Source organism: Chiloscyllium plagiosum, unplaced genomic scaffold (genome assembly GCF_037043375.1).
Source record: "Chiloscyllium plagiosum isolate Xiang-an unplaced genomic scaffold, Cpla_swu_hap1 HiC_scaffold_14, whole genome shotgun sequence".
Classification (NCBI taxonomy): Eukaryota; Metazoa; Chordata; class Chondrichthyes; order Orectolobiformes; family Hemiscylliidae; genus Chiloscyllium; species Chiloscyllium plagiosum.
The window spans coordinates 51,814,229-51,827,441 of NW_028270152.1; the positions used below are offsets into that span (position 1 = coordinate 51,814,229).

The 13,213-nt window shown below is 40.1% G+C and overlaps 1 protein-coding gene across 2 annotated transcripts in view; it reads right to left on the minus strand.

Moving 5' to 3' along the window:
• Nucleotides 1-511: 511 nt before the first annotated feature.
• Nucleotides 512-13,213, minus strand: part of LOC122559207 (myoD family inhibitor domain-containing protein-like) — a 162,069-nt gene continuing 149,367 nt past the window's right edge. For both annotated transcript variants that reach the window (XM_043708588.2, XM_087993977.1), the window contains 2 exons: nucleotides 12,456-12,701; nucleotides 512-1,298 (listed from right to left, as the gene is read on the minus strand). In XM_043708588.2, coding sequence (XP_043564523.2) covers nucleotides 1,060-1,298; nucleotides 12,456-12,701 — 485 coding nt within the window. In that variant the 3' untranslated portion in view covers nucleotides 512-1,059. The remainder of the gene's footprint in view (nucleotides 1,299-12,455; nucleotides 12,702-13,213) is intronic.

Consider the following 13,213-nt stretch of genomic DNA (forward strand, 5'->3'; position numbering starts at 1 on the left):
TTAATTACTTTGTGAACTGTCGTAACATAGAGAAATGCAGCAGTTAATTTACGCACAGCAGGGTCCCACAAACAGTAATGAAATAAATAACCAATTAAATTATTTTCAATGGTGTTTATTGGGGGATAAATGTTGACTAGAACACCAGGAGAACTCCTCTGCTCTTCAAATAGTACAATGGATAATTTTACTTCCATCTGAGAGGGCAGACAGGACTTTGATTTCACATCTCAGCTGAAAAATGAGGTTGCTGCACTTCGTAAATACCTTTAAAGTATGAAGAGAGACCTTTAAGTATTATTCAATATCACACAATATCTTGACTATGGTTCAAAAATGCTGTTGTAAAAAAAGGCATTATAGAAATTCTAAAAAAAATTGTGTATTACTCCAATTTCTGTTGGAAGTGTAATGTGGCAAAGCAGTCATTGTATTATTGTGTGATCAGTCAATTTCAGAAACTTCTCTTCAGGAATTAGATATAAAATACCCATCACTCATCCAATCCTGTATATCTTTTATTTATTTATATAGTTGATAATAATATTAAAAACTGTGTAGCTTGAGAGAGACATGGCAAACAAATTTGTTACACTGGTTTTGAATATTTACAAAATGGATCCAGTTTGATTATGAATATCATTTGTACTTTTGTAAACTAAATTATGTCTTTCATGCTACAACTGAAATCATTCTAAATTTGCATGGGTTAATTAATTAATTTTAATTGGAATGCATATTTCAAAGCATACTCAAATTCAATGCTCAAACATTAGTATATTAATTTGTTGATGTACCATCATTAAATTTCTGTATTCTTACGACTTTACAAACAAAGGCATAAATAATGCACATTAGATCAAAGCATGCACTAATATATTTACGGATGGCATTGTTTTGCTGTTTAATTTCATTAAAGTTATATGAGCTTTGTATTTGTATTCTGCTTTATTTGCATACATGAATGTACTGCCTTCTTATTTTTCAAAAATGTCTTACAAAAGCTCGAGGTTCAGCATCTGGACTAAGCATACAGGTCAAAGGTTTTCTCCTCAGTGGTCATGATGGAAAACAGAGACCGCAGCATTCAGAACAAATCCCCACACAATCAGAATTTACACAACTTTCTTCCAGGTCCTCACAATCCGTGCAGCAAGTCAGACTGTAGTTTTCAAAATCTTCAGCACAGCAACTGCATGTATTGAATCCACCACATGATGTGGTATTAAGGATGGCTTTGCACAGGAACAGCAGTTCACAAAATAGGCAGGCGAGCAGGCATTGGGCACAGCGGTCGTCTTAAGCATATAATGGAAGCGAAAAGGGAAAAATGTGATCTAACTTTATTTTAAAAATCTATGCTATAATATAGATGAACAAATTGTAACAGTAAGCTGCACTTCAAGTTTATTTTGGATACTTGCAGAAAATGATGCCTGAATGCGGCAACCATTAAAAGCAGATTATATAATCACAAAGTAGCTTGCCCTTATTCAAAGAGATACTGTGTAATCGTCTATCCAGTCTATGCTTATTAGCTTTACTGCAATATTCCCACCATATTCATAAAGGTTTCATTGGTTTCCTGATAAGAGTCAAATTTTCGACAGTCAAACTCATACTTCCAGTTGTAATCATGAAAGCTATGCTTCACATCAGACTGTATTTATGACAATAATAACCACATCTCTGGGGTTCTTTTGGTTTGTACATGTGAGGTAGTGTGAGCAGAACATGGTAAAACTGGCAGAACAGATAGGCCAGTATGAGGGATGCATTTTAATCTGATAAGAAAGATGAAAATGATAAAGAGACAGGGGAGAGTTAGTGATTGAAATGAGGAAATGACAGCATTAACAACTCAACTAAATGGAAGGTGCATTTCAAAGTGTAATAGGACTAGCAACACAGAGCACCAGTAAATGTAATAAAGTTTCAGTTAAATATGTTTTGACTAAAAATTCCAAATTTTGCTAATTTGATAGAGAATGGATGGAATTGGTAATGCCATTTTGAGTTCAAGTTCACAAATTTCAACTTTAAGGGAATTAACATTAGTTGAGACTTTTTTTCTGGAAACACTGACTGCAACATTAAGACTAGTGCAGAGTTACTGCCAAATTACATTTCTAATATCAATTACAGCATTTTGCACATCCACTCCCGTAAAACAGAATACACATGTTGGGAAAAATATTCATTTGTATTTCAGCATGCATCCAGTAATGCTGCGTGATTTGTATGACTGTTTACAACATTGTGGTGAGATTTTAACAATTGTACAGATGGCAAATGGCCACAAATGACAAACTATTACTTAATGGAGCATACTTTACTCAAGGCATTTTTTTGTTGTATCCCAAATGATCCAATGAATTTTTGATTCATTTTGGGGGACTCTTTTTTGCTCATTGAACTGATTTAGGGGCACAGGGCTAAGCATATTTTTATGCTCGATCGACTCATACTAAATCTCACTGAATTAGCTTTTCTCTCACTGATCTAGTAATCCACTAAGTAACGGTGTCATAAAGGACACAGAGAATCTGACTAGATTCCTGGTTGTAGTGCAGATGTTACAAATGGCTTTCCGTTCCTTTGGAAATGCAGAAGCAGTCACAGCTTTCTCTCCTGATCATGACAGATGAACTCGATTGAATGTTTTGAAGAGGTGACTAAGTGGATGGTGAACTGTCTATGGATGTGTTTTTATGGATGGAGTTCCAAATGTCATTTGCTAAAATCTCTCAAATGGGACTGTTAGGTAAAATTGAAATTCAATGAATTGAAGGCAAATTGGTTTAGCAACAGAATAGTATTATGAACTATTCTACCTTCAAGAAAATTAAGAGCTAGCAGAACTACCTGACAGCACCAAGTGTTCTGAACAAGAAACAATGTAACCTTTTGGTCCAGCAGCTAGTGCAGCTGGTTGCCTAGAGACAAAAACAAATTTGAATGTGGCCAATCTGTTTAAATTATAACCCACCCAAAAAAAAACCCAAACTCCAATCAAGTTTGAATTTAGTATATTGACAATATTAAAATCCAATGACACAATCTTGTGCTTTGGGGGTATAAGACCAGGAAACATTGAACAAATGGGGGAGAACTGCCAAGCCACCAGCATGTACAGACTGCCAAAAATAGCTCTCTTAAAGGTACCTTTATCGATCAGTGACCTGTAAAACAGAAACCCCTAAGAATAAGAAAATCTACAGAAGAAGATACCAAGATAAGTTTCGACAACAGGCTGGTTTTGAAATTTGAATTTTGGTAAATCTTAATTGGGGGTTTTATCGGACTAGTATTATAGAAGGGAAAATAAATGATAGGTCAGAGGAAAGAGTTGTAAATAGTTGTTAGTTAATTTTTCTCTGTTGTACCTTAAGAAATAAAATTGTTACTTTTTATTTTAACTAGTTCTTGGCCTCACAAATTTTCACAGATTACTGCATGGCATAGATCTTTTCTGTGTTGCTGGTTTAAATTAACAGAGGGGGTTTATCCCATGTCATAACAATAGGAGTCAGGATAATGAGTAAGTATTTTAATTTGCAAGCACTCTGAGTTATTCATTGTATTTATTAATGAGCTGATGGTACAGAAAGGGATATTGTCAAAGTAAGTTAATGAGCAAAAGTAATGATAAGATTTCAAAGCAGAATGAAGTGAGGTGTCCACAAGTAGGTTATTTTGGAAAAGGGTCAATGCCAACAACAGTGGAGGCATGAAGTAACTGAGAAAACTACTAGAATGCCATGAGCAGGTAGAGAAAACAATCAAATCAGATAACGAAATGTTGCCCTTCATGTCTTGAGGATGGAATAAAAGAGAGTAAGAAATTATGTTTCAGCTATTTCAAACCCTGTTTAGACCACACCTGAAGTACTGCAAGCAGTTTTGCCAGCTGCACATCAGGAATTATATATTGGCCTTGGAGGGGATACAGTGTATGTTTTCCATAATGATACCTGTATCTCAAAAGTTGAATTCAGAAGAGAGATTAAATAAACTACATACCAAATCTTACTTAAATTTTAGCTAAGTGTCATATTTTGGCATGGAGGATTTTTCATTTCATTAACTACATACCTGATCATTAGGGTACTGTCTTAGATGATTCTATCCCTATCCTACCACTGACCATTCCCATACCTCGCTAAACACTAGGTATTTGCCAACAGATATGTATGCCTGGAGCCCGTGCCATCTTGAAAAAGCTGCTGTGCACCCAGACAAGCACTGGCATTTCAAAATTGCTTGTTAAACGGCAGCCTTTCCAAAGATGTCTGATTAGAGGAAAGTGGTGCCACAGTTCCCAGACAGGGTCCGTGGTGGTCCTAGTGGGATAGCATAGTGTAGAGGAGAGGGATCATCATCACAGAGGGCAGGCAGAGGTGGTCATGCCACCAGACTCTAGCAGCCTGATCTGAAATTGCCAGTTGGGTTATAAGAAAGCCAATCACACTTGCTTAAAGCTTGCTGCTATCAGTTCATTCATTCTGAGTCTACCTGGAATCTCACAGCATTCTTGACTTGTCTTTTTACACTTTGCCCAACTTTAGTCAGAGGGATGAGGCTCACTGCTGTCCTGACTAGGTGCGTAGTGCAGACACTAAGGAAGGAAGCTTGTCATGGTTGTCTGCAGGCCTCAGTTAAGACAAGGGGAAGTGACAAGGGTGTTCCAGCACAGTAAATCAAGAGCAGCCCACAGTATCAATCCAGGAGGATGTACACAGTTGAACATCCTCAGGGTAGTCAGAATCAGGATGCTCATTACGTAAGTGATGAGGAGTTGAATGTTGGCAGCCTACCACCTATCTCAAGTTTTTAGAGCCTACTGGGGGCTATTTTCTGCCTGGAATTACAGAGCGGCATGTATTTAGGGATGTGGGATCATGTTCAAATAACGACCGAAATCGCTGAGTGGCAAAAATAGCCTCTTCCTTCAGCAACTGCAGTAGCACAAGTTCGAGGCAGCTATGGAATCCCAAAATACAGTTCTTACAGTAGCCTCTTTATACACAGTTCTTACATATATTAAAATTCCAGTACTATGGTGTTACATTGTTTTATCCATAGTACACAAAGGTTTGAGGAACTTTTGTTCTGGGGAGACAGGAGATGGAACATCTATTAAATGGTGGCTATTACTTCTGATGTAATTAGGAGTGCGTGTCCGGTCTGCTTGCATAATTAAGAGGTGTTAGTCCTTTTGTCTTTAAGTTAGAAAATGTTAGTAAAAATACTAGGCCTATATGCTCTAAATAAATTAGAAATAGCACCTGCCCTTAATAAAAGAATAAAGGATATTAAACTGATTACAGCAGCTGAGTTGTGAGATTTGTTTACTCTTTACCGGTGTGAGTTTCATTCATTCAAGCAATTTCACTTAAGCGCTGCTTTGACTGTTAGTTTCTGAAAGGGATAATGAAAGGTGTTTAACAAGTACTCCAAGATGGAGGACGGGAAAAATTCCTGACTGTAACAGACTGCTCCTTTTTAAAGGTATTTTTGGTGTTGGAGGTGATTTTCTCAAATCACAGGAGCAGTAGTTACTGTTTTTTATGTTTTTGTATTGTTCTGGAAAAAAAGTCAAACCAACAGCACTTTTAAAAGGGAGAAGGACAGACTACAGGCAGCAAGTACATGGTCAGTGAAAAGTGGGGAGAGAGAGCGAAAGAGAAAGAAACTCACGCTGCTAACTGACGCAGCAGTGAACCTGCACAGTTACTGCCTTTGCTGTTTTAATTCATGTAAAGCTGGACATCGGAGTGCGTCTGGGAAAATTAACAAACAGTGAAATTCACAACTTAGAGGAACCAGTTTGGGAGAGGTCACAGCACAGAAACAGATAAGTGAGTAGTTTTAAGTACAGGAGAAAGTGAGGACTGCAGATGCTGGAGGTCAGAGCTGAAAATGTGTTGCTGGAAAAGCGCAGCAGGTCAGGCAGCATCCAAGGAGCAGGAGAATTGGCATTTCGGGCATGAGCCCTTCTTCAGGAATGCAGGAGAATCGATGTTTCGGGCATGAAACCTTTTTCAGTTTTAAGTATAGCCTTGCTGTAAATCTACAGTAGTGAGTAGAGTGGGTTCTTTATTGATTGTATGTTTTACTGAGATATGTCTCTGAAGTCAGAAGTATTAAATTAACCTGGAGCAGTATTTTGTAGAGAGATAAGGCAGTGCTATTTTCTGGGTGGGTAGATTGGAAGAAGCAATAAATACATTAGTGGAGTGACATACTCTTCTAGTCGGATGTGGGAGTTTAGGGAGAGTTTATGTGTTACTGAGGATTATATCTGCAACAAATACCATTGGTTGCGAATCCTATCAGATCAAACAGATAGGTTGGACCGACAGTTAGAGGCAATGTGGAAATTACAAGAGCAAGGGGAAGTGATGGATGGCAGTTATAGGAAGGGAGAAAAGCCACTGATACATAGATGGGTTAACTCCAGGAAAGGTAAGAGAGGTAGGCATGTAATGCAAGAGTCTTCTGTGGCTATCCCCATTTCAAACAAGTATCATGTTTTGGAAAATGTAGGGGGTGGTGGATTCTCAGGGGAATGTAGCATGAACAGCTAAGTTTCTGGTACTGAGATAGGCTCTAATTTAATGAGGGGTATGTTGGGTTCCAAGTGATCAATTGTGTGAGGGGACTCTCTAGTCAGAGGCACAGACAGATATTTCTGTGGCCAGCAACAAGAAATCAGAATGGTATGATGCCCCCCTGGTGCCAAGATCAAGGATGTCTCAGAGAGGTGCAGAATGTTCTCAAGGGGGAGAGGGACCAGCAAGAGGTCATTGTACACATGGGAACCAAAGACATGAAAAGGGAAAAGGATGAGATTCTGAAGGGACAATATAGAGAGTTAGGCAGGAATTTAAAAAAAGAGGTTCTTGAGAGTAGTAATATCTAGATTACACCTGATGCAATTAGCTAGTGAGGGTAGGAATAGGAGGTTAGAGCAGATGAATGCATGGTTGAGGAGCTGGTGTATGGGAAAGTGATTCACATTTTTGGATCATTGGAATCTCTTCTGAGGTAGAAGTGACCTGTACAAGAACATGCTGGCAGAGAGATTTGCAAGAGCTGCTCGAGAGGATTTAAACTAGTATGGTATGGAGTGGTACCCAGGGAGACAGTGAGGAAAGAGATCAATCTGAGATTAGTACAGTTGAGAAAAGAATCGAGTCAAGCAGTCAGGGCAGGCAAGGGCAAAGCAGAGAACAAGGTAGGACTGATAAATCAAACTGCATTTATTTCAATGCAAGAGGCCTAACAGGGAAGGCAGATGAACTCAGGGCATGGTTAGGGATATGGGACTGGGATATCATAGCAATTATAGAAACATGGCTCAGGGATGGACAGGACTGGCAGCTTAATGTTCCAGGATACAAAAGCTATAGGAAGAACAGAACGGGAGGTGAGAGAGGAGGAGGAGTGGCATTTATGATAAGGGATAGCATTACAGCAATACTGAGGGAGGATATTCCCAGAAATACATCCAGGAAAGATATTAGGGTGGAACTGATAATTAAGAAAGGGATGATCATCTTATTGGGATGGTATTATAGACCCCGTAATAATCAGCAGGAAATTGAGATACATATTTGTAAGGAGATCTCAGCTATCTGTAAGAATAATAGGGTGGTTAAGGCAGGGGATTTTAACTTTCTGAACACCGACTGGGACTGCCATAGTGTTAAGGGTTTAGAATTTGTTAAGTGTGTACAAGAAAAATTTCTGAATCTGTATGTGGATGTACCTACTAGAGAAGGTGCAAAACCTGACCTACTCTTGGGAAATAAGGCAGGGCAGGTGACTGAGGTGGGGAAGTGGGGAAACACTTTGGGGCCAGGGACCATAATTCTATTAGATTTAAAATAGTGATAGAAAAGGATAGACCAGATCCAAAAGTTGAAGTTCTAAACTGGAGAAAGTCTCATTTTGATGGTATTAGGCAAGAACTTTCAATAGCTGATTGGGGGCAAATGTTCACAAGTAAAAGGACGGCTGAAAAATGGGAATCCTTCAGAAACGAAATGAGAGTCCAGAGACAGTATATTCTTGTTAGGGTAAAAGGCAAGGATGATAGGTATAGGGAATCCTGGATGACAAGAGGACATAAGATTTTGGTTAAGTAAAAGAAGGAAGCATATGTCAGGTATAGACAGGATAGATTAAGTGAATCCTTAGAAGAGTATAAAGGCAGTAGAAGTATACTTAAGAAGGAAATCAGGAGGGCAAAAAGGGGACATGAGATAGCTTTGGCAAATAGAGTTAAGGAGAATCCAAAGGGTTTTTACAAATACATTAAGGACAAAAGGGTAACTAGGGAGAGAATAGAACCCCTCAAAGATCAATAAGGTGGCCTTTGTGTGGAGCCGCAGAAAATGGGGAAGATATTAAACGAGTATTTTGCATCAGTGTTTACTGTGGAAAAGGACATGGAAGATACAGAATGTGGGGAAATAGATGGTTACATCTTGAAAAATGTCCATATTACAGAGGAGGAAGTGCTGGATGTTGTGAAACGCATAAAGGTGGCTAAATCCCCAGGACCTGATCAGGTGTACCCTACAGCTCTGTGGGAATCGAGTGAAGTGATTGCTGGGCCCCTTGATAGACACAGTGAGGTGCTGGAAGACTGAAGATTGGCTAATGTGGTTCCACTATTTAAGAAAAGTGGTAAGCACAAGCCAGGGAACTATAGACCAGTGAGCTTGATGTCAGTGGTGGGCAAATTGTTGGAGGAAATCCTGAGGGATAGGATTTACACATATTTGATTAGGCAAGGACTGATTAGGGATAGTCAACATGGCTTTGGAAAATCATGTCTCACACACTTGATTGAATGTTTTAAAGAAGTAACAAAAATAATTGATGAGGGCAGAATGGTGGATGTGATCTATGTGGACTTCAGTAAGGTGTTCGACAAGGTTCCCCATGAGACACTGGCTAGTAAGGTTAGATCTCATGAAATACATGGAGAACTAGCTATTTGGATACAGAGCTGGCTCGAAGCTAGAAGACAGAGGGTAGTGGTGGAGGGTTGTTTTTCAGACTGGAGGCCTGTGACCAGCGGAGTGCCACAAGGATCGGTGTTGGATCCACTATTTTTATCATTTGCATAAAGGATTTGAATATGAACATAGGAGATATAGTTAGTAAGTTTGCAGATGACACCAAAACGGAGGTGGAGTGGACAGCAAAGATGGTTACCTCAGATTACAATGGGATCTTGATCAGATGGGTCAATGGGCTGAGGAGTGGAAGATGGCATTTTGGGAAAGCAAATCTTAGCAGGGCTTATACACTTAATGGTAAGGTCCTAGGGAGTATTGCTGAACACAGAGACATTGGAGTGCATGTTTATATCTCCTTGAAAGTAGAGTCACAGATCAATGGGATAGTGAAAAAGGTGTTTGGTATGCTTTCCTTTATTGGTCAGAGTATTGGGTATAGGATTTGGGAGGTCATGTTTCAGCTGTACAGGATGTTGATTAGGTCACTGTTGGAATATTGTATGCATTCTGGTCTCCTTCTTACTGGAAGAATGTTGTGAAACTTGAAAGGGTTCAGAAAAGGGTTCAGAAGAATGTTGCCAGAGTTGGAGGATTTGAGCCATAGGGAGAGGTTGAATAGGCTGGGGCTGTTTTCCCTGGAGCATCGGAGGCTGAGTTTATAAAATAATGAAGGGCATGGATGTGGTAAATAGACAGAGTATTTTCCCTGGGGTGGGGAGTCCAGAACTAGAGGGCATAGGTTTAGGGTGAAAGGGGAAAGGTATAAGAGTTACCTAAGCGACAACTTTTTCATGCAGAGGGTGGTGCATGTATGGAATGAGCTGCAGAGGAAGTTTTGGAGGCTAGTACAATTACAACATTTAAAAGGCATCTGGATGGGTATATGAATGGGAAGGGTGCTGGCAAGTGGCACTAGATTGGGTTGGGATATCTGGTTGGCATGGACAAGTTGGACCGAAAGGTCTGTTTCCATGCTGCACAACTCTACTACTCTATGACTCTAACTGGGGAAAACATTTGGTGTTCTGTAATCTTGTCAGAACTGAAAGATGGTTGGTAAGGGTGGATTAATATTATAATCTTTCCATAGATTTGGGTAGGTCATAGAGACATGATGGCAAGATGGTATTTTTCTGAATAGGTTCATAGACTTTGATGCTTATTCAGAGGTAGCTTTTGATGTAAATAGGTCTGATAAAGGGTGAAGGAGCAGTCATGGGTTTGGAAGTAATGCTTTAATTTTAGTCTATCTTGGAATTGTAAAATCTACTACAAAACCATGGTTTTATGAATGGATGAATGAAGCTGTGTTATAGTGGGGAATTATGAACGAATGAAACAGGAATGCGGTATTCTCTTGTGAGAAATGATGAATGAGTAAATGTAAAGCACTTGTGAGTAGGTTAGCGAAGAAATCTATAATACTATATCTCACAGGGAGATAAAAGTGGGTGGTACATCTGGCTCAGGTGGAGGGCTTGGGTAATGACCTGAGTGAAATGTGTCAGCTTCACAGAATGAACTTTAGGAAGAAGAAGGTGATGCTGGGAGTGTCAGCAGAGGCTAAAAACATGTGGTATGGGATCTGCCATTGTTATTTCCATTGTTAAATGCACGGAAAGTGTGCAATCTTCAGGAGAATGGCCATGAATGCTCACAGTGCCGATGATGCACATTGTTACCCCTGTGTCTACATGGATCAATCAACACTTATTGCTGGCCCCCAATAATTGCACCTTGTCACTGCCCCAGGAGACTTGCTATAGGCACATTGAAGGATCTAAACCCTATACAGAGAAAGGAAAAGTCATAAGAATGGTGAAAAACCAACTATTTACAGGACATTGTAAGCCCCTGTTCTCTCAGTATACTTTTCTTAACCTTGCCCTCCCTCTGTGCTACACCGAGCTCTCTGTTCCAATGATGGGATGGAGGGAGCTTATTCCATAGTGGAGCCCATTCACCCTGAACAGTCTTGGCCTGAATTCCCAGGGATTTGAGGGAAAGGCAGGCTGAATGGAGGTGAAGGCCAGAGGGTGGTTGCTCCTCTAGCTGGGTGTCTCATGCTAATGCTCTGTCTCTTTGTGAAGGGGGCATGCCTGAACTACCCTCAAGGCTCTCTGCCCCACTCTCACCTGGTCTTCAGTCCTGAGGAGCTACGTATGGGGAAATACACTGAAGGTGTGGGCCTCGCTCCCTCTCAGGACAGCTACCAATCTGTCCACGGAGGCATATGGATGGTTGCAGGACAAAGTAAAACACAAATAGATGGTGGCTGTTAATGCTGATGCATATGGAGGAATCTTTTTGAGGTGCTCTGTGGAAACAAGGAGGCAGCATAGAGGGGATGCAGAATTATTGGTGTGGGAGGGTGGGGGGAACAATGAGACCAAGTAAGAGAAGGTGTTCTGTGTAACAGAGGAGGTGTTAGAACATCTCCCTTTGTGGGAGATGAGTACGAAGACTTGGATTGAGTGAATGTGAAGGAGCAGAGAGCAGAATATGGCCCTTTATCCTGGCAGAGTGAAGAAAGTCATTGACTTTCTTGTGCTAATGCAGCCTGGTCCACCACACCTTTGAGGTAGCACTGGTCTAGGTGGCAATCGTCAATATGGCATGATATAATGGCAAAGCGTCCCCTGTTGGTCTTCCAGGAGGTTGATGGTCCTAAGCTGAAAAACCTCATTGACCAAGACCCTTTTTTAGAACTGATGTGCCAACTGCTCCTTTTCAGCCAACTTTCATTTGTCCCAGACAGTGAGCAGAGCAGCTGCCAGATGTCAGTGGGCTTTCAAACATGATGCGCACAGAGGGTGCTGGTCTAACACAGATTTCTGGTGGGTGGCGAGTTATTCTGGGTATAGCATGTGGTAAGATGGGATGGAAATCAGCATATGGGTAAAAATAGCAATTAATGCAATTTGACAAGATATTTTGAGATAAATTTCTTGACCATGTAGTGGGAATCACTTCACCACATCCAATGTGACTTGCACTTGGTTGAAAAACTGTTAGATTCAGCCCTATCATCTTTAACTTACCAGGAGCCATAGGAGACAAAAAAAAATTACATATACTTTCCTTTCTTTGCCCTAATTGAGACCCTTCAGATAGAACTGCAAAAAGCACAACACCATTCAAATCCATCCCAGAGTTCTTGATGCAGGTACTAGCAGCCAGTCCAGGTTTGAAAATAACTTTGACCCAGCGATTTGGGTTGGAGGTCTCCAGCCCAAACCTCAGATTGGGACCAGTGGAACATGCCCTGTGAATTTTCGACCATTGTGTTTTGTACATTGATAAGCTACAACGGAGAGCTGTAAAATATTAAAATTAATATTTCCAAAACTTTTATTAAATTGAATGCAATTTCCAATTTTAGTCTGCTATGGTCAACATTTTAGTCATTAATAATCTTACCTTCAGTGTTTTTGCTATGGACTTGTGAGCTTGCTGATTGGCAAGCAAATTTACTTTTCTTACTGTCTGAGGAGCTTTGCAATGGAGACGAATGAATGCATGAATCTTCCTTTGGTGTTTCATTTGAAGGTTGTGGTAGGCAGTCTGAACATACTGTGGCATCTTTCCTCTGTTCTGGTATGGCTCTAATACCTTTACTTGCTCCATCATCTGTAGTCTGATCACTTGGTGAAGGGGAAATTTGACCTAGAATGATACAAAAAAAAATTGATCTAGTGAGATCCCTTGAATCAGGTGGCAAAATGAACTAAACAGGAAGTGGGTGTCCACATAGGATGCATCTACAAGATAGGAGTGTAATGGAATACATCCCACTTGCATAGATGGGTGCAGTTCCAACAACACTTCAGAAGAACAACATCATCAATGACAAACTAACCCAGTCATCAGCATCCCATTTACCATATGACACATCAGTTCTCTTCACCACTAATGCACAGTGACAGCATAGTGTACTATTTATAAGATGCACTGAAGCAACTCACCATGGCACAATTGGCAGTACATTCTGAAGCCTCAAACTCTACCACTTTAAAGGACAAGGACCACACATTCTTCAGTGCAATTAGGGATGGATAATAACAGATTTTTTTCAAAAAGAAATAGCATAGTAGATAATAAAGAAGGTTTTCTCAGATTACAAAATTTGGGATCAAATGGGTCAATGGACTGAAAAATGGCAGATGGAGTTCAATCTG